Consider the following 22,800-nt stretch of genomic DNA (forward strand, 5'->3'; position numbering starts at 1 on the left):
AAATAGGACAATCAGAATGCAGACCTATTGCTTAGCATATTTAGACTTTTTTTAAATGTTACAACTTCAAGGTTAATAACTTCAACATGCTTTTGTAAAAGTTATACAATAATTATTAGAAGTATGAGGTTTCGAATTATAGTACAACTGCAGGTGTGTTTGGGTTTCTTTAAAGTTCCTACTGTATTTTAAAGAGAGACAACTCATAGGCAAAATTTTCCAGGAATTTGTGCTTTTCAGTTTCTAAGTTAATTTATATTTATTAAAATGAATACTAGTTTTGGGTCAAGAAAAAGCTAGGATAAACCAAAGAAATTCTGGTACACTAAAAATTGTAAACTTCTTTGAGAAACCAAAAAAATTATTTTAAAGCTCATTTGAAAGGATAAACATACAAGGACATTCAAAAAAAAATTCTTTTTGAGAACAAGAAATAGAGTAATGAGGAGACCTTTATGCAGCCAAATGTTTCAGTATACTGTACATTAACTAGTCCATAATCAGTGAAAAATAGAGACCCATGTAAAAGAATTTAATATATGATGAAAGTTTTCTAATCAAAGTGGAAAAGATAAATGATGTTGAGGAACAACTGATTAGCCATTTTGAAGAAATAAATTTCTATCTCTACTTCTCAAACAACAAGGTAATAAAATAAATTTATTCATGTTAAGACAGATGAACCTTGGGAGATTGGGATTGACAGAAACACACTACTATATATAAAATAGAACTAATAAGGACCTACTCTATAGCACAGGGAGCTCTACTCAATACTCTGTAATGGCCTATATGGGAATAGAATCTAAAAAAGTGATATATGTGTATTTATAACTAATTCACTTCGCTGTACACCTGAAACTAACACAACATTGTAAATCTACTCCAATAAAATTTTTTTTAAAAATAAAATAAAATTGTGACATATTTTCATAGTTCTATGAAGGAATAAGATAGATGCTGACATAAAAACACAAAACAAAACAGATGAACTTATTTATACAGTGAAAAAATGAAACCATAATACCATTAAAAGCAGATATTAGTATTTTTATAAACTTGAGGTAGAGAGAAAAATTTTAAACATACTTCCAAATCAAAACCAATAAAAGAAAGCTCAACCAATGACTGTGTGAAAAATAAAAGCTTTTGTACAGAAAAAAAAAAAACCACAGGAGTTATATATAATGCCAATCACAAACTGGAAAAGATATTTTCAACATACTTCAAAAGGGCATTTAACAGCTGTTATAATAAGCTCTTTTATATCAATAAGGAAAAACACAAAACGTCAATAGAAGAATGTGCAAAGCGAAAGGCTGGCCAGTTCATTAAAGAACATGAAAGCCGGGCTTCCCTGGTGGTGCAGTGGTTGAGAGTCCGCCTGCCGATGCAGGCGACGCGGGTTCGTGCCCCGGTCCGGGAAGATCCCACATGCCGCAGAGCGGCTAGGCTTGTGAGCCATGGCTGCTGAGCCTGCGCGTCCGGAGCCTGTGCTCCGCAACAGGAGAGGCCACAACAGTGAGAGGCCCGCGTCCAGCAAAAAAAAAAAAAAGAACATGAAAGCCAGTAACTCTAGAAATCATTTCACCCTCTAGTAAGTAGACATATTTTAAAAATCCACTATTTTGTCTTCTAGTATGACAAAATCACAAAAACTAAAATGAGTAATATCTGGGAGTGGTAAAGGTACTGGGAAAGGGGCAGCCTCAGTCTACTGGTGAAGTAAAATTTGGCAATATAAAGGAAAAAGCCTTAAAAAATTACTGCCTTTAGGGACTTCCCTGGAGGCACAGTGGATAAGACTCCGTGCTCCCAAAGCAGGGTGGTCAGGTTCGATCCCTGGTCAGGGAACTAGATCCCACACGCATTTCGCAACTAAGAGTTCACATGCCACAACTAAGGAGCTCATGAATGAAACTAAGGAGCCCACCTGCCACAACTAACACCCGACACAACCAAATAAATATTTTTAAAGAAAGAAAGAAAATTACTGCCTTTATCCCCATACTACACTTCCAGGAGTATACAATGAGATTTATCATCCCCTCCAGCCCCTGGTTCCATCCCTCCCTCTCTCTTTTAAATGTTCACAGTATACTGACTGAAAAACATGTTAACTGGGAAAAGGTGGGGGGGAAACTGGCAGGTGATACACCAGAATATTAACCGTGATTCTAAACAATAAGATTCTGGTTATGAAAATTTTATTTCCTTTCTGCTTATCTGTGTTTTCTAATTTTAATTAAATAATTTTACTATTTATATAATAAAAATTTCGTGTTTACAATTAACCTCAAGATAATTCAGTTATTTAACTTCAAATTTCAGGGAAAATTCCAATAGGATCTTTCCACTGAACATATTCCCAAATTACAGAACATAAATTCAAAAAAGGGGGAAAGGGTGGTACATACTTTATTTCATGGGACATAAACAATTTAGTTTTTCAACGTCATCTCAGAAAAAGATGCTAAAAATCACAAGATGCAATTTAAAGATACTCCTCTAACTAAAAATATGAGAAAAAGAGTATATTTTAAATTTCTAGTTTGTGTTAAGGATTAGTTTATTAGTTTGCCTAGGGAAAAAAAAGTTTCAAAAAATTCAACAGCTAAAATTATAATGTTCTAAAATAATATACCCATTAAACCAGGAACTAAGAAAATACCGTGATGCGTTTTAAAAACAAAAATCTAATGAACATCCATTACTTATTCTATGCCAAGGCCTTTGAAAGGGTTATTTAACAACTCCCTCAATCCTCAGAACCACCCTATCACATTACTATTATTATCATCTCCATTTTACAGATACGGAAATGAAGCTCAGACAGGTTTTGTAGGTGGTCTGGGGTCGCCCAGGTAAAGACATTTTGTGAAGTTCTCTCACCGTATGTCACCTTTTTCTGACATTAAAGAGCCTGCAATGGACTGTTAAGGCAGTGCTTCTCTAACGTCATTCTGCTTAGGAATTGCCCGGGGCTCTTATTAAAATACAAATTTTGCTTGGGTAGTTGTAGGTAGCGTCCAAGATTCTGCATTTCCAACCAGCTCCAAGTGCCCCTTAGTCCATGGACTGAACTTTGCAAAGTCTTAAGGCATTACTTTCCTCCGTTTTCTCGCCTCTTCCACCTCCTTCTCTCTGCCTTGGCCTTATTTCCTTTTCTACTCCCTGCCTTCATATACCTTTAAAAAATTTCCTAACAGAAATGACCCACAAGTGTGAACCAGTAATATTAGTGATTCTCAAAAGGATGTACAGAAATAAATCCACTCAGCTGTCTTAAAGTTTCATGTATATTGAACAGTGTCAGATCATTCAGACTTCACTGAGCTCTTTGGTGTTACCTAGGGACTTCACATTATTTTTAAAGCACACAAAAGACCTCCCCCCACAAAAAAAAAAGAAAAGAAAAAGCCCACTAGAGCATACTGAATCCAGTTTCTTCTTACTCTTCGTGCTCCGTGAGGCAAAGTGAATCATCAGGTGATCTCTAAGTACCCCCAGTGCATGAGCCCTCTGTTCTGTGATATGAACCCTGCTGAAAGCCATGGTCGCCGACCAGGAGGGTGGATCCACTCTACCACTGCAGTGTTCCTTGGAGCCACCTAAGGCCGTATTTATGACTTCATAGCTGCCATTTCTGCTGCATTACAGTGAGATGTGTCCATGTTTCTATTGATGAGTGAACCTCAAGAAGATCTTCTGACTGGCATACATTTGAGAGCAGCCACAAAGACGTTATTAGTATTTATTTACCAAAAGTTAAGATTTGAGATTGGAATTCTGCGCACACCAAAATTATTGCCTTTGTAGGAATTTTTCTTTTAATATAACTTGATTATGATAATTATTTGAAAAAAGTCACACTTTTTATACTACTGCAATGCCATTAACACATTATGCAATCATTTGTTTTCAGTTCCCTTTTATTCTTTGTCAGGTGCCCCAGCTGTTCCATGGGAGTTGATGAACAGAAGACACTGTCCTGGGAAATGTCTGTTCCACCCAGTTCCATGTGTAGTGAGGAAAGTATACACAGTGTGTGGATCAGTTCCTTAACTGAGTTAAGGGACCTACCTGGAATATGAGCATTTATGTCTCTCACTGTTCACTCACTCACATTTACTTGCTTACCGCCCCCCATCCCCCGCCCACCCACCTGCCTGTCCTTTTCTCTCTTATCTAGCCTAGCATGTTACAGACCAGTTTGCAAACTCATTTCCTACTGAGGCCAGGCAGGTAATAGAAACGAGCAAGGTGGACTGGGCTTAAGGGAAGGTAGGAAGTGGTGGAAGCTGAGGGGAACCTGAGAGCTCAGGAGGCCTTATCTAAGGGAGGAAGCTGCCAGTGAGTCCTTATCTTCCAGCATTTAAAGGGGATCTAGGTGGTTAAGAGAGTGGATCCTAAGAGATCTCATCACAAGAAAAAAAACCCATTTTTTTCTTTTTCTTTTTTGTATCTATATGAGATGATGGATTTTCACTAAATTTACTACGGTAATCTTCACAATATATGTAAGTCAAATCATTATGCCGTATACCTTAAACTTATACAGTGCTGTATGTCAATTATATCTCAATAAAACGGAAGGAAAAAAGGAAAAAAATGAGAAAAAATTAATATGAAAAAATAATTGTGAAAGCTTACAAACTAGAAAAAAACATTAATATGGCTGTTTCTGAAGGCCCAGTTACCTAAGATTGTCACCAAAGTATCAAGAGGAAAGTCTGTTACAAATGCTTACAATTCTGATATTATGCCACAGCATAATTTTGTTTCTCCAAAACCAATTACTAAGAAGTCACCCCCTCTTCCCTCCATTCTTAACTTACCAACTCTAGATGCCTCTAATGGGCCCTATTACTCACCATACCGTTGCCATTCAACAGAATCCACTTCCACATAACTGGAGTAACACTCTCTGTCAACAGTTACTTTCTACTTTCAAATTGGATTCAATGTACTATCATAAGTTTAAGTTGGAATTCTTTACCATTTGCCATAAGGAACTTGGGAATTAAGTCAACATTCCAGTCTCTTCCTCTCCCCATTGATGCTGGTGGTGCTCCAGGTATTTTAAATCTTTTGTATAACTAAAACCAAAACAAAACACACACATAATGTAACAAAATTTAACTTTCATTGCACAACTATTTTTTGATGAAGTGATTTTGGTATAACTAAATACCACCAACATGAGGTAAAGTACAAGTGCATTTCATTTTTAATCAGAACATGTAACACTATTCCAATACATATATAAATTAAACACATTACTCAACTCATGAATGCCAAAATAAATATTGCAGAGGTGGTGTGTATTTGCTTTTAACTAGCAGGAATACAAAACAAACTATTTGTTATGATGTACTAGTTTTGCAGAAACATCCCTTACTATTTGTAGAAATCATTTACGTTCATTCTCTATTAAATAAAAAGCTAACAAAGGCTTAATTTTGCTTCCGTGGTTACATAGGGAGTTAAAAATAAATTTTGGATTATTCAAATCAGAAAAGACAATTAAAATTAGTTCCAGTTAATTTATAATTTACATGAGTTTGAGGCTCTAAAAAGCAGCTTGCAGCTTAAAATTTAATATTCATTCAAACTCATGAATTCTATTGCTAAGATGGAACAGAACAAGCAAAGGTGGTATATATTCACTCAATAAAAACCCCCAAGTTCTTGAGTACATTAAAAAAGAGTACACAACCCAGTCAAAAAATGGGCAAAAGATCTAAACAGACATTTCTACACAGACATATATATGGCCAAAAAACACATGAAAAAATGCCCAACATCACTAATTATTAGAGAAATGCAAATCACCTCACACCAGTAAGAATGGCCTTCATCAAAAAGTCTACAAACAATAAACGCTAGAGAGGGTGTGGAGAAAAGGGAACTCTCCTACACTGTTGGTGGGAATGTAAATTGGTGTAGCCACTATGGAGAACAGCATGGAGCTTCCTTAAAAACCTAAAAAGAGACCTACCATATAATCCAGCAATCCCACTCCTGGGCATATATGTGAAGAAAACCACAATTCAAAAAGATACATGCACCCCAATGTTCACTGCAGCACTATTTACAATAGCCAAGACATGGAAGCAACCTAAATGTCCATCAGCAGAGGAATGGATAAAGAAGATATGGTACATATATACAATGGAATATTACTCAGCCGTAAAACAGAATGAAGTAATGCCATTTGCAGCAACATGGGTGGACCTAGAGATTATCATACTAAGTGAAGTAAGTCAGTAGAGGAAGACAAATACCATATGATATCACTTACACGTGGAATCTAAAGAAAAAATCATACAAATGAACTTAAAACACAGAAACAGACTCAGATTTCGAAAACAAACTTATGGTTAACAAAGGAGAAACACGCAGGGGACGGATAATCTAGGAGTTTGTGATTAACATACACACACCACTATATATAAAATAGATAATCAACAAGGACCTACTATATAGCACAGGGAACTCTACTCAGTATTCTATAATAAGCTATATGGGAAAAGAATCTGAAAAAGAATGGATATATGTATATATATAACTAAATCACTTAGCTATACACCTGAAACTAACAACATTATAAATCAACTATACTCCAATATAAAATAAAAATTAAATTTAAAAAAAGAGGGGGGCTTCTCTGGTGGCGCAGTGGTTGAGAGTCCGCCTGCCGATGCAGGGGACACAGGTTCGTGCCCCGGTCCGGGAAGATCCCACATGCCGTGTAGCAGCTAGGCCCATGAGCCATGGCTGCTGAGCCTGCGCGTCTAGAGCCCGTGCTCCGCAACGGGAGAGGCCACAACAGTGAGAGGCCCGCGCACCGCAAAAAAAAAAAAAAAAAAAAGAAACAGGACAGCTTGCTCATCTTACTTAACACTAGCTAATAAATATACTAGGTGAAGAAGGAATGACGCCAGTGCATCACTCCACAGATGATTTACAATGGAGAGGTCAGTGGTCATCACCTCAACCAGATCAAATTGAGCATCATGAACAGTGATGCTGATGCAGGCACTGTGCCTCCTTATGGGATGCAGTATGAAGTGCCCAACAATACCTTCTTATAAACTGGCCTAGACTTGCCAAAAAAAAAGAGGTGGCGAGACTTTTGTAGATTAAGAGAATAAAGGGAAACAACACAAAAGGCAATGCTTAAACTAGTTTAAAAAAAAAAAAAAACCACTCCTACACAGCAATATACAACATTCTTGGGTTCAATGGGGGATTTCAATATAGTCTGGATATTATGGTTAATTTTCTTAAGTGTGATAATGATATTATGATTATGTTGGAGAATGTTGTTCTTCACAGATGAATGCTGAAATATTTAGGTCAAGTATCATGTCTATTACTTTCAATGGTTCAAAACCAATAACACAAACAGACATGAAGCAAAAAAATATTCCACTGGTATTATTCTTTCAACTTCCCTATATGCCTGAATATAGAGAAAAACCCTCTTTGATATAAACATTAAGTTTATTTCATCAAAGTCACTATTTTAAAAGTAACTGACAATATCTATATATCTCCTATAAAGCACAGTACAGCTCAGATTCATACACGTGGATGGTGAACAAACCCCACACAGAGAAATAAATATACTTAGTAAAACACACTTTGGAAATGCTTCATGTGCTCATTTTCTAAAGAAGTAGGAAGCACAGAGTATAGCAAAAGGAACTAAGCTTTGACATGGAAACACCTAAATATCCATCAACAGAGGAATGGATAAAGAAGATGTGGTGCATATATACAATGGAATACTACTCAGCCATAAAAAAGAATGAAATAATGCCATTTGCAGCAACATGATGGACCTAGAGATTATCATACTAAGTGAAATAAATCAGAAAGAGGAAGAAATACCATATGATATCACTTATATGTGGTATCTAAAATATGACACAAATGAATCTATCTACAAAACAGTAACAGACTCTCAGAGAACAGACTTGTGGTTGCCAAGGGGGAGGGAAGCTGGAGGAGAGATGGAGTGCGACTTTGGGATTAGAAGATGCAAACTAGAGCGGACAAACAATAAGGTACTGTATGGCACAGGGAACTGTATTCAATATCCTGTGAAAAACCATAATGGAAAAGAATATGAAAAAGAATATATATAGGGCTTCCCTGGTGGCATAGTGGTTAAGAATCCACTTGCCAATGCAGGGGACACGGGTTCAAGACCTGGTCTGGGAAGATCCCACATGCCGCGGAGCAACTAAGCCCGCGTGCCACAACTACGGAGCCTGTGCTCTAGAGCCCGCGTGCCACAACTACTGAAGCCTGTGCACCTAGAGCCTGTGCTCGGCAACAAGAGAAGCCACCACAATGAGAAACCCGCGCTCCACAACGAAGAGTAGCCCCTGCTCACCACAACTAGAGAAAGCCTGCATGCACCAACAAAGACCCAATGCAGCCAAAAATAAATGAAAATAAAATAGATTTTAAAAAAGAATATATATATGTATGTGTAACTGAATCACTCTGCTGTACAGCAGAAATTAACATAACACTGTAAATCAACTGTACTTCAATAAAATAAATTAAAAGAAAAAGGAACTAAGCTTTGGAATCATATAACCTGGGTTATCAGCCCGTCTCCGTGATCTTAAGCCCACAGAAACTATTTTGCAATCTAAAAAATGGGGATAAAATCTCTTTGAGTGACTGGGAAGATAACTAAGACCATGTGGAAAGCACTGGCACTGTGCCTGGCGTATGTTAGGTCTTCATCAAAAGGTACCCTCCATGCACCCTGTCAAGTCTACACTCTATTAACTTCGAGAGGGAATAGATAACTGCTCCAGATGGCAACAAAGGTCACAATTTAAATATCTACAAGCCCCAAACTAGGCGCTCCTGAAAATTATGATGTTACAGATAATCTATTTAATAAAACAAAATTAAAACCATCCATAAAGAAGTAGAGTTTCACAAGTAAAAGACTCAAAGTACAAAAGGGACATTAATTTATTTTAATACTTACATCTTCCAGCGGTGTTATAGATGCACTCTCTCCTCCATAATATGGGTTTCTATCCATGTGAAGAACTTTCTTTCCGTTCACTGACATTATACCTGACAGGATACATTCCTACAGGGAAAGCGTAAGTATCTTCAAAGGAAGGAAAATGTTACTGCAAGTTTCAAACAGATAATTTTTACAAGCCTGTCATTAAACATTCTTTTAGTAATTAATTAATACTTATGTATATGCGATATTTGATGTAATTTTTAAAGACAAAGCCCTAAAGCAACCAGGGTTCAAAGTGTGTTCTGAGTCCCAAGGTTTAAACTATTTTCATAGTAACACTAAGACATCATTTTTTCCCACTGTGTTATACTTGCACTGACAGCAGAAGATCAATGGTGGATAAAGCAAATTAAGGCGGTGGCTCTAGCTGCACTAGTCATTATAATCTTCACCACAAGGCACTCATGGTTTAAAAAAACAAGGCCAGTTTCACTTAAGACTATCCTTGATGAAGCATTAAAAATCACCTCTGTTAACAACACCCTTGAACACCCATCTTTTAAATATCCCGTGTAGCAAAACAGGAAGTTCACATAAAGCAATTCTAGCTCAAGGAAAGCCTTTTGTGCGACTGATTTGTAAGCTGACCTAGCTACTTTTTTCATGGATCATCATTTTTTTTTAATATACTTATTTTTATTTATTTATTTTTGGCTGCACTGGGTCTTTGTCGCTGCGCGCGGGCTTCTCATTGTGGTGGCTTCTCTTGTTGCGGAGCACAGGCTCTAGGCGTGCGGGCTTAAGTAGTTGTGGCACGGGGGCTCAGTAGTTGTAGCTCACGGGCTTAGTTGCTCCGCGGTATGTGGGATCTTCCCGGACCAGGACTTGAATCTGTGTCCCCTGCATTGGCAGGCGGATTCTTAACCACTGCGCCACCAGGGAAGCCCCACGGATCATCATTTTTAAGTGGAAAAATAACTGACAGACTATGATTGCTCAGACTTAGGATTTTGGCAGACATTTTCTCAAAAATGAATGTCAAGGAAAATAACCAACAGTATTCGTTGCCAAAAATGAAAAGTCAAAATTCTGAATGAGGGACTTCCCTGGTGGCGCAATGGTTAAGAATCCGCCTGCCAATGCAGAGGACACGGGTTCGATCCCTGGTCCGGGAAGATCCCACATGCCACAGAGCAACTAAGCCCATGTGCCACAACTACTGAGCCTGTGCTCTACAGCCCACGAGCCGCAACTACTGAGCCCATGTGCCACTACCACTGAAGCCCACACACCTAGAGCCCGTGCTCTGCAACAAGAGAAGCCACTGCAATGAGAAGCCGATGCAAGCAAGAGTAGCCCCTGCTCGCCACAACTAGAGAAGGCCCATGCGCAGCAATGAAGACCCAACACATCCAAATATTAAAAATAAATAAATAAAATGTATTGAAAAAAATTTTTGAATGAAAATCTGAATTTTGGAAAACTTATATCCACCACCATGGGTACATCAGATCCCCAATACTTAAAGGACTTTTCAGACAACATCAGTGATATTAACAAATATGAGCTTTTGATATGGCATAATGAAATGTGTCAACAATTCAGAAGACCTGCATTACTAAGTAAAACAGTACTTTCCCAAGTGACCAATGAATGATGTTACAAAATCATACAGGAGGTTAAAAGAGAAATTCACAGTGCAAGCTAGATTAACAGATTTTAATGTAACGGAATAAGAAATGTTCACTGATGTGGTTTCAAATTTCATATTGCAATTAATCTTTAAAAATACCCTGCCACTTGTGTTTAGGTGTAAATTATAAAAGGATACCCACAACAATCTGAAAGGCTATTAAAATACTCCTCCTTTTTCCAACTACACATCTGTCTAAAGCCTGATTTTCTTCATATACTTCAGCTATGACAAAAATTATGAAAGACTGAACACCAAAGCAGATAAGAATCGGCTATCTTTTAAACTAGATATTAAAGAGATGTGCAGAAAATGTAAAACAACCATACTCTTCTCATAAATTTTTTTGTTTTGGAAAACAGTTATACTTCAAAAAACTGTTATCCACGTTAACATGTAATGAGTTTATCACCGTTATCTTTAAGTGAATAAAAAACATTTTTTTAATTTCTCAGCATTGATTTCTAATAGGATAAATACTGACAGATACTCTTACAAGCAAAAGCTCTTCAGGGACCTCAATTTTTAAGAGTGTAAATAGATCCTGAGACCAAGAGTTTGAGAACTAGAGCCCTAAATGAAGCATCCAGGATAACCATTAATCAACTGACAATCAACAGAGGATTATAAACCATCACTCTCAGTAAAAAGGTAAACAAAGCGTGAATATACTAAGACATACCAAATCAAGATGGGGTGGGGGAGCAGTCAAGAAAGTCAATCCAATTAATGGATTAATGAGAAGAAACACAGAGATGGGATATTCATTCACCCAAAACCCTTATACCAGAGTTTAGGTGATGCGAGCTTTATTTTTTTTAATGACAAAGGAAATTCTCTGTAACTTTATAAATCCTAGTGCTTCTCAAATTTATCCAAGACTCCAGACAACAGAGAACAAGCTCATCCCCCTAGAAGCCTGACTCTAAAATCTTTATTTTCAAAAATTCATACATATCTCAAATTCTCCTCCATAATGTACTATTCATTTTAATATTTTAAAAATATTTTAAATTAGTTACTATCAGGTTCAAATTTTACTCCAAGAGGGTGCATCATTTCTTATTTAGATCAAAAAACATTATGAGCACTCCAGGCCACCTCCAGCCATAACCACTCCTCAGCCCACAGCCACGCTCATGACTTTTAAGAGGAAAGATTTTGAACTCTGAATAAACAGAATCTTGTAGTATACACTTCTTGTATACACCTTTTGGTCAACATATGTTTACAAGATTCATCCATGTTTTGTTTGCAATAGAAATTTTCTTACTCTTACTGTTATACGGCAGGGGTCTCTAAAGTACAGGAGCCAAATCCAGCCTGCAGGCTATATTTGTAAATAAAGTTTTACCAGTAAACACCCATGCCCATTCATTTACATGTTGGCTGTTTTCACTGTACCACATTGGAACTGTAGCTGTGACAAAGACCAAGTGGCCTGAAAAAGCTGTGGACTTTTACAGGTTTGCCTAGTCCTACCAACAGTGGATCTCAAAGAGAGCTCCTGATTTGGTATCACCTTGTGAACTTGTTAGAAATGTAAATTCTAAGCAGATTCTGAAACTTTACTTTGCATCCACATCACCGGGACAGCTTGCTAAAACAGAACGCAAGGCCCCACCCCCAGAGCTTCTGAGTCAGCAGGTCTGCGGTGGAGCCTGAGAATCTGCATTTCTCACCAGTTCCCAGGTGAGAATACTGCTGGTCCAGGACCAGTTTCAAGAACCACTAGTAAAGCAGTGCTGCTCAAACTTTATTAAACACCTGGGAAACTAGATTTTGATTCAGCGTATCTGGGGTGAGGGGTATAACCGTCTGCATCTCTAGTAAGTTCTCAGGTGTTGCAGAAGCAGTTGATTCATGGACCACGCTGCGGGTAACAAAGCCATAGGAGTCTTTTGAATGAATACTCCACACAGATATTCCACAACTTATTTGTCCATTCTATTACAGGTGGACATTGGGATCATTTCCAGTTTGGGGCTGTTACAAATAATGCTCTATAAACATTCTCAATGTGTCTTTTATGTATGCACTTGTTGGATAGACATCAAGGAGAGTACAGATACTGCCAAACAGCTTTCCAAAATGGTTGTACCAATTTCATAAGCTGTGTCAGCAGTATATGAAAGTTCCTGTTGTTTCAAATCCTTGCCCAACATTTTGTTCTGGCCTTTTAATTTTAGTCATTCTAGTTAGGATGTGGTTTAATTTACATTGCCTGACAAATAATGAGACTGAGCACTTTTTCACAGTTTACTGATAATTGTAGTACCTTCTTTTGATAAGTGCCTATTCATATTATTTGCCCATTTTTAAAGTGGGCTTTCTTTTTTTTACTACTATATAAAAATTCCTTATATATTCTAGATATTTAAAAGTGCTTTATTGGTTATATATATATTGAAAATATCTTCATCCATTCCACAGCTTGACTTTTAACTTTCTTAATGAGGTCTTGATAAACAGAACCGAAAGTATTTTAACTGTAAAAATTAACTCCAATATTATCAAAAGCAAATCACTTGCTTAAAAAAAAAATCTAAAGAAGTACTAACATATGATTCAATATATTATATGAAAGTAGAATAATATTTACAATCTCAAAAACAGATTATGACATAAACAAAGGAAAACCAAATAGTCACATTTCCAGTTGACAAAAAGTAGACTTCACTGTTCAACTTTTGGAAGCAAAATCACAGCAAGCAACTTTGAGTGTTGCACAGCTTCTATATATAACTTTTCATACTTCACTGCAAATAAGCATGACCCACTCACTGGACCATGGCTCCAAAGGAAGCACTGAAGGCTGAGGCCTAATAAAGGACCCAGGAATATAAAGATTCAGCAGTCCAAAGAGCTGATACTAACTACCTTTAAAGGCATCACTTGGAGCAAATATATTAAAAGCTAATTAATAATTTGCAGGTTCACTGATTCTTCTAAACCCATCTATAAAAGACTGCTTTTACAATGCCAAGAGAATACATAGAAGCACAAATGTAATATTTTAAATTTTACTTTACAACATGGGATGAAGTCATTAATTCACTGATAAAACCAATCACATCTGAGTATAGGGTATATATTAATGATCCCAAAATTTTAGTATCTTCCCAAATTAACAACTCAAAATTAAAATCTACTACTATCTGGTGAATACAGAATAAAAAGCAAAGCACATCAAAGTCAGAGAAAATACTCTAAGTGAATTTCCTTTTTTCACACTAGACAACCTGGACCATCCATCATCTATGTCAAGAATACTGATAACTTTTACCAGGAAACATATATGAATGAATATTAACGAACACATTAGTTTTAAAACTAACAGATGAGAGTGCTCCACACTTAATTTCAAGCTCACCCACAACTGACCTAACAGGATAAGAATATACAGACTCACAACCAAAATAACTAAAACTGTAAAACCACCTTCAGAATCCAAGTTTTTTTGGTGTTTTGTTTGCTATTATGCCTTATTTATTTTTTATTTTTAGGGCTTAGAGCATATTAGGTGCTCAGCATGAATAAGTGAACAAATGCATGCATGCATGCATGCATTAATGATGCACATAGGATGCCTGGCAATCTCAGGTGGGTCTTTCATCCAAACTGAGCTCAGGCCCAGAATCCAAGTTAAGATAATGGCATCTGCCACCCAACTGGTTCTTCATGTTGGCCTACATAAAGAGGTAACCAGATTAAACTAAATGTTTGAAGTTCAGCTGCAGCAAAATTCTAGTCTGTGCAGATGTGTGGGTGCGGTGATGGTCAGGAAGGACCAAATCAGTGATACTGAGGCTCACTTCCCTTCAGCACCTACACATAGCGCTAGGTTTGCAATAATCAGAGTAACTAACTCAAACGGACAGCACCTAAACACACTAGGCGAAGTACCTCTTACGTAGTGAAGCAGCCTGTATGGTGTTCCCAAATATGAACTGTGACGAACCTAAACACAATTGCGAAGGCCACTGGTACTAAAATAGTATCCCAGTATCCTGGAAAAGTTAATGCCCACCCCCCTTCCTACTTAGAGGGCAACTCAGGCTTGGAAGAGAATAGAACCAGAGTACGTTAATATTCTGATGTAAAAAAAAAATTCTGATGTAACTTCCAAGTGACCAAACTAAACACTATTAACACTCTAAATCCTCCTGCATTTTAAAGTTCTGGAGTGATTTAAAAAAAAAAAAGAAACAGAAAGTAAATGCACACAAAAATGTGATCAGGAAAACAAGGTACCTAATAAGTCATCTTAAAGAAAAGTGTCTTTATACTTATCTAGAAAATATATTAGCTAGAAAACTTTTAAATCATTTAATCTCAGTGGTATACGTCTTACAGCAATAACAATAAAAGTGGAAGTTAGTTTTCAGCAGAATAAGTGTTTCTTTAAATGTCTCTGTCCCTCTAATGCATCTCATTAAAAGCTGTCAAGGATAACTTTTCTTGAAATTTGGCTCTAATTAGATCATTCCTGCTCAAAACCCTCTCTCGTTGGCCTAGAAGATAAAATTCAAACTTCTTAACCTACTATCTTCAGCATCCTTGGTGATATACCTTCTTTCCAACACTGTTTCCATTACACCTCTTCATACCTTCTGTTTCACACAAAATAAACTCCCTATCCCCTAAATATATATCCTTTTCTTAATACTGACTTACACTGCTCTCTCTGCCTAGAAAATCATTCCTCCTCATGTTCAAAACTTACCAATATTTTTTTAAACTTTTTCAGTTTTATTGAGATATAATTGACATACAGCACGGTAAAGACTTAAGGTGTACAGCATAATGATTTGATTTACATACAACATGAAATGATTACCATAGGTTTAGTTAACATCCATCATCTCACATAGATACAACATTAAAGAAATGGAAAAAATACATTTTTCCTTGTGATTTACGCTCTTAACTTTCATTCATAACATACAGCAGTGTTCATTATCTTTATCATGTTGTACATTACATCCCTAGTACTTATAGCTTAAGTTTGTTCCTTTTGATTACCTTCATCTAATACCCCCTTCCCCCTACCCTGCTTATCAATTATTTTTAAAAGCCAACTTCAATAACTCCTTCTTTATGCAGGTTTTTCTGATTCCCCTATCTGAATTCCCACATGTGTGAATTCCCTTATGGCACTTAGTACTTTCTCATATTAACTCATATTATAGTTACCCCCACATGAGAAGAAGCTACTCACAGACAGGTGTGTTTGCCTTTTTATTGCCCATAATCGAGCACAACAGTCACAGGTAACTGAAACTGAGTAGGCCATTACTCCAGTAAGTCTTTAATCAGGTACTGTGAGAGGGGACATAAGGGTAACTGCAGGGTATCACGTATGTGAGCCAAACGTTTACCTAGCGGTCTTCACAACCAAATGTCTCACTACTACCTCGAAATGCTGAAATATGTCTGATTTTACTTCTACTCTACTGGACCAGTATGCTTAAGGCTGATTTAAAATACAAACTGCCTACACAGTATTTATACCTTCCAAAAATAAGACATTTGAACACATTGGTCCTATGATCACTACTGCAGTGGACAGAAAGTTGTTTGTCCATAGAACTCAAATAGCAATGGCAAGGATTGTCAAAGAGTAAATATAAAAGGCAATTCAAGATTTTTAAATGCGGTACAAAAACTCCTCTTTGAAGTCGCAAAATTTTAATAAAGAGAAAGGAGGAAAAGTATGGCTGGGATATAAAACAATGTTTTAAACAAATACTGCTGAGAATAATCTGGTTAGATATCACTAAAGTGTCCTTTTCGATTCAAAACTCCTTACGAAAATTACCATGCAGCACAAAACAAAACAAAATACTGCTCGGAAGCACAAGCAGCTGTGGAGCTAGTTACCCTTATTTTATTATTTATTACTATTTCTAAGAAGACTCATGAATTTATTGCCAAGCCCAAAGTCAATCAGAAACAGCAAATTAAGTGGTCAGAGGCTGTCGACAGTCACCAGCCTAACCAAAGAAGCAAAGAGGAAAAAATGAAAAGTAGACAGTAGAACTAACTCCCAAAGCTGAGCAGTCTAAGAGGACTTAGTAAGGAGGCCAAAGTTCCTACAAAGCTCCCTAGGTCTCAATGGCTTCATTATGTTATAGCATAACAGTAATTAATCCTCCTGATGTGAAATCTTTGTTATCAGTACATTAACTATGTTCCTTAGTCTGTTAAAGAAGTTGTGATACCATTTGAAAGGTTTTTATCTAAAAGTTATGGTTTAAAGGGATAGCCCTCACTTCCTTAAAGAACTCAATTATATGAAATATTCCATTTCTCCTAGACAGAATGAAGATTTTGCTCTAGTTTACACTAAATTGTTTTATGCCTTCTTTATCAAAGTTACTATCAATATTTGTGCACTATTATGACCTTATTTTAGATGTAACAATCGATACAAAACAGTGACAACATTAGGCAACACAGAGAAACCCCAACACTTCCTTACACTTTATATTAAAAGTAACAAGTTAATCGCACTAAAAAATGCACTGACACACAGGCATCATGCAGTATTTGGTACCCACAACTGATAGCACACACCTGTTTTTAGGTTCTTAAATCTCAGGCACTAAATATTTATAAATCAAAAATTAAGAAAAGTAAATGGTATGTTCACACCAATTACTCAAAGTTAATTATAATTTGAGGCTTTTTAACTTTGGTGATCTCTTCATTTAAGTAATCAAAGTCCCTGTATCACTAAAAATGAGGGTATAAGATTTTATCACTATCAAAATCATCCCGGGGGGCTTCCCTGGTGGCGCAGTGGTTGAGAGTCCGCCTGCCGATGCAGGGGACATGGGTTCGTGCCCCGGTCCGGGAAGATCCCACATGCCGCGGAGCGGCTGGGCCCGTGAGCCATGGCCGCTGAGCCTGCGCGTCCGGAGCCTGTGCTCCGCAACGGGAGAGGCCACAACAGTGAGAGGCCCGCGTCCAGAAAAAAAAAAAAAAAAAAATCATCCCGGGACTTCCGTGTTAGCGCAATGGTTAAGAATCCACCTGCCAACGCAAGGGACACGGGTTTGAGCCCTGGTCCGGAAAGACCCCACATGCCGCGGAGCAACTAAGCCCGTGCGCCACAACTACTGAGCCTGCGCTCTAGAGCCCGCGAGCCACACCTACTGAAGCCCACGTGCCACAACTACTGAAGCCCGTGTGCCGCAAGGAAGAGTAGCCCCGCCCCGCCACAATTAGAGAAAGCCGGCGTGCAGCAACGAAGACCCAATGCAGCCAAAAATAAATAAAATAATAAATGACAGCAGAAATGTATCTGATTACTAGTTAAGTATGCATCTATCATTCACCAAAACGGTCACAATTGATCCAAATGAAAATTTAAATAAGGTGCATTATCTTAACTTGGTTGTTATGCAATAAGACTGTGCCCTCTTTGAGACAAAGTGATACTTCCGAATTAGGCATATAGAAACCTGCATGAGAAAGAATTTGCACTTATTTGTCCGTGTTTAACTGCCCTAATCAAGAGCAAATCTGAAAGACCAGCAATAACCGTAGAAAAACAGTGGAACTAACTAGCTCTTACAATATGCCGGCAACAACAGTGCCCATTCCAGTGGGCAAAATCCACCACAAACTAATAAGCTCAGCTCAGAATCCCAATTAAGCACTTAGAAAATGAAAAAAAAACACCCTGCAGTGGGTAGGCTATTCATTTAGGCATCCAACAGTCTTCCAACTCACCATCAAAAAAGAAATTCAACCCAATACCTCACATTCAAAATGACTAAATAGCTTTCTAGGTAAACAATCTCATCTATTCGGTACTATTTCCTAGCCAGTCCCATTTCTTTTTCTGGACTGCTGAAACATAATGAAGCATTCAGAAATGAGTATTATCCAACAGTCACCATAAATCACCATAAATAGAAAAATGACATGCCAGAAAAGTGCCATTCTAGTTCCCAACAATCTTTTCCTAAAAAACTGGCCAAATGCAAGTTTGACAGTTTTCTCTTGTCCAGAGAAATCTAAAATAGTTACTCTGGAGTGTTAGCTGAAAGAAATGTTAATTCCATCTTGAGAGATTACAATGCATTTCAACAAATTCGTAGTGGTTTACATTAAATGACTCCGGACTTTGAGATCAGTTTATATGGGACACGCAAGATCAAAATCAGTATTCATCTTTTAAAACAAAGCAGTCCAATGTCAGAATTTCAAATTTCCAAAAAACTTTTGATAACGGAAATGGTCCTCTCTTCAAATGGAATTCTTTTGCAAGATGAATAGTCTTCATTTTCCTTTAAAAGCACAAAAAGAAGTAAAACATCTGCCTGTATTATTTGCAGAATATTATCTAAAGTTCTCTAAGCAGACAGCCAGGAAAATAAATTTACCATGGTATTACGCACACCATGCAGTAATAGAGAACCTGGCCTCTAGCACCCCATCACCAACCTCTTTCTCAGGGGAAAGCCTCCAGAAGAGACAATGTAGGCAAGGACAGACCACACAAAAGTAAAAGATGGCAAAGGCCAGGTGAGAATGGACTAGACAAATTTTGAGAAAACTCATTTCCATTCTACAGTTGCTCAAGTGGGATGGGAGGGTGGTTAAAAGAAAAGGATAATGCTTCTCACCTGGAGTGGGGCAGGAGGATGAAATCTAATTTTCTCCAAAAATGTAAGTTCATTGAACTTAATTACCTACCAAACAGTGATTATCCAGTGACTCGTCACCGACACCGACTAGTAGTAGAGGCTGAAGTCTAAGTAGGAAATGCCACTGTGATTGGCCTCCACCCTCCCCCACTCCGCCGGCTGCTTTTCTGTTTCCAATCGCGAGAGGCCATCAACCCGTAAGGAAGACGCATCAATACACCAATCCGGGCTTTTCCGGCCTCTGCTGCAGCAGAGCGGACTCTCGTTTCCCACCTACTCTTACTCGGCCGTCACAACCCGCCCAGGCACCTGCCGGACCGGGCTTTCCATCCCCCGGTGTCTCCTCCCCGTCCCGATGCGCCGCCCGGCCCGCAGGCCCCGCCGCAGGCCCGACCCGCCTCCGCTCCAGAGCGCGGCCCGAGACCGCGGCGGAAACCGGCCCCACCCGGAGACCCTCGGAGGCGAGGCGCGGCGCGGCCCGCGGGGATGGGGAAAAGGGGGCTGAGCAAGGCGTGCGGCCAGCTCTCTCCCGACCCTGAACCCCGGCCCCCGGCCCCGGGACCCCCGCCCCTCCCCGCCGGGCCTCACCGTCAGGCCGGTGCCCAGCACTATCACGTCGTACTCCTCATTCATGGCGGGGCCGGGCGCGGACGGAAGACCAGAGAAAAGAAAAGGCGCAGTACTCTAGGGGTCGGGAGCTAGGCGGCCACCCTGAGGAGGCGGAGGAAGCGCTCAGGCCGGGCCCGGGCACAAGGGAAAAGGGAAGCGGGAGCAGAGGGAAAACGGAGCTGGCGAGGAGGGAGCCGGCCGCCACCTCAGACGGAAAGAGAAGAGCGGGGCGGGGAGGGAAGGGAGTGCAAGAAGGGAGAGAAGGAGAGGCGGGCGGCGACTGGGGCCTCTGCAGCCGGGGCGGGGCTCAGAGGAGGCCGTCGATCACGCCCTTCCCGCTCGCTCATTGGCTAGATCCCCGTCGCCAGCCCAACCTTCCTCTTTTCCTACCTCTCGCGAGAAGAGGGCGGGCCGTGCCCCTTGCGGAATCCGGCTCTCCACGCGGCGGACTGCCGCCGTGGTTGGGGGAGGAGGCGGTTGCGCGCTGGCCTCTGAGGGCTGGGGCGGGAGCGTGCTTGCGGCCGGGAGGCAGCTGTCCAGTTCGTTACTCCCGCCGCCCAGCGGGAGCCTTGCCGCCGCCCTTGGACTTTGGGCCAGGACAGCGAGCGGCCGCCCCGGGCCCCGCAGACCCGGAGCTGACGCCATGTGACCTGACCCTGGCTGCGGCTCAGCCCCCTGCGCACCTACGGCGCGCCTAGGCTGGTCTTTTGCAACTTCTCTTGCTTTTCTTTCTATCCTGCCTCCCTTTCCTGAAGGAAAAAGGACCCAACATATTTTAAGGAATTCAGAAATCACTGTTTTCTCTTACTTCCCGCCCTATGTCGTCCTTGCTTGATGCATTGCCCCTTGTGCAGCCTTAGGAAATTTAGAAGAATTTTGAAAAACGAACAAAAAATCTTCCTTTTAAAAAGTTACCCTTCGCATAAAGGGGAAGGCCAGATTTGATTGGAAGCAGGTCTGAGCCTACTGAGGGCTATAACTTAAACCAGCTGTAAAAATAGCTGACCAGTATGTGCATCGGTTTACGCCATGAGTGGAGCAGGAAAGAGTCCCTGTTTGCCTTCCACTCCCTCTACCACTGACCGCCCGGCCCTCCAAACACACACACACCTTTTTTTAGGATTCTATTTGGCATCTCCAGCTCTGGGTGAGGTGTAAGCAGTGGCTTGTGTTCTCAACCAGAGAGTAGACCCTATACAGGCCTTCTATAAAGGTAATTTTCCTAAAGGCCTTGACAACCTGTGTTTTCAGCCTGTGACAGGTCTGCATACTCAGCAGACAAGAGTTGGTATTTCCTTCAAGATTTACTCTCAAACATAGCTGGATAAGTGCTATTATGAATAGCATGATAGCATAAAGTAAATCTTGGTAGACAGATCTGCCTTCCTTCATGTTTAAATCACTGATTCAGGAAAGAATGTAACAATTTTTTACAATGTTTCTTCACCCCTAACTAGAGGTTAAGAAGGTATATTATATTGGAAGATGGACTTTTTTGGGGGGGTGAGGGGGAGGGAGAAGAAAGCTGCTTAAATTTACAATTTTTTTTTAAGATGTTTTTGATGTGGACCATTTTTAGAGTATTGAATTTGTTACAGTATTGCTTCTGTTTTATGTTTTGGGTTTTTAGCCAGGAGGCATGCAGGATCTTAGCTCCCCCACCAGGGATTGTACCCCCTAGTTAGAAGGTGAAGTCCCAACCACTGGGCCACCAAGGAAGTCCCTATATTCAATCTTAATTGGATCTGTATACATTAGTGACCAAATGAATTTTTACAAGTAGACAAAAATCAAGTGCAAAGTTACTAGACTACTGAACAGATTGTGTAACAGTGTAACTGACTTTTCTTTGGCTAAACAGATGATGCCTTAAGAAAGTCCTGCTGTTACTCTCTAAGTAGTCAGGTGTCATGTGTATCTAACATGTTTACAAACAACAGGAATTTATTTCTTACAGTTCTGGAGTCTAGGAAGTACAGGGTCAAGTTGTGTCTGGTGAGGACCAGTTGCCTGGTTCACCCTGTCTTTTCACTGTGTCCTTATGTGGCGGAAGGGACAAGGGATCTCTCTGGGGCTGCTTTTATAATGTTACCTATGTTTTTAAACTGACCGAAAATATTGACTCTTTTTTTTTTTTAACTAGAACCTTTTTCACATATTGCCATCAGCCTCTGAATGTTGAAGAAGCTTTTAAGCATATCAGCTGAATTACGTTGCCATGTCTTAAGTGAAGGATAGTTCATCAATACCCACATGGAGTTACTGAAAAACTTAAAGGTATTAGATAAGAGAATAGAATTTAAGGTTAATAAGGCTCCTCAGTCTGATCCCTTACACTCAAGTTTAGTTTTGTTGGCAGATAAATCCTATGGCCCTGCAGAAGGACAAAAAAAAAAAAAAAAAAACTAATCTTCAACAGATTGAGTCCATCCAGATTCCACCCCACCTACTCCAGTTGCCAACAAACTTGGCAGACAACAAATACTGTTTATGGTGCAGTGGCTTAAAAGCCACTAATTGGTTCAGTGTATCAAAGGCCACAGATGGCAGTTCCTGATAGAGTGTGAAACCTTAGGTTGGGGGAAGTAGGTTGGTGGAAAGGAGTAGAAAACACCATCAACCTTGAAAATGTTTCAAATCTTTACACAAAGCAAGAGGAGTCCAGAGATAGTCTTATTTATACTTGGCACTGGGGAATAATTGTTTGCTGATCTGTTTCTCTGCCTGCACTTCACAAAGGAAGAGACAGAGTCCAAGGAAAAGAAAATTAGAGTGAACCTTCTTAGTCCAGGCTGTCTTTCTCTGTCCAAAACCACAAGTTTCTCAAC

General features: G+C 39.4%; 1 protein-coding gene across 2 annotated transcripts in view; it reads right to left on the bottom strand.

Moving 5' to 3' along the window:
• GDI2 (GDP dissociation inhibitor 2) overlaps nucleotides 1-20,254 on the bottom strand; it is a 44,370-nt gene extending 24,116 nt beyond the window's left edge. Inside the window, exons 1-3 of one of the 2 annotated variants that reach the window (XM_067700387.1) lie at nucleotides 19,952-20,254; nucleotides 9,023-9,130; nucleotides 5,000-5,099 (exon numbers count right to left, since the gene is read on the bottom strand). In XM_067700387.1, coding sequence (XP_067556488.1) covers nucleotides 5,000-5,099; nucleotides 9,023-9,130; nucleotides 19,952-19,996 — 253 coding nt within the window. In that variant the 5' untranslated portion in view covers nucleotides 19,997-20,254. Of the gene's footprint in view, nucleotides 1-4,999; nucleotides 5,100-9,022; nucleotides 9,152-19,951 lie in introns of both variants that reach the window. The other variant, XM_067700397.1, reaches the window with a different exon arrangement.
• Nucleotides 20,255-22,800: the final 2,546 nt, after the last annotated feature.

This window comes from Pseudorca crassidens, chromosome 1 (assembly GCF_039906515.1).
Source record: "Pseudorca crassidens isolate mPseCra1 chromosome 1, mPseCra1.hap1, whole genome shotgun sequence".
NCBI lineage: Eukaryota > Metazoa > Chordata > Mammalia > Artiodactyla > Delphinidae > Pseudorca > Pseudorca crassidens.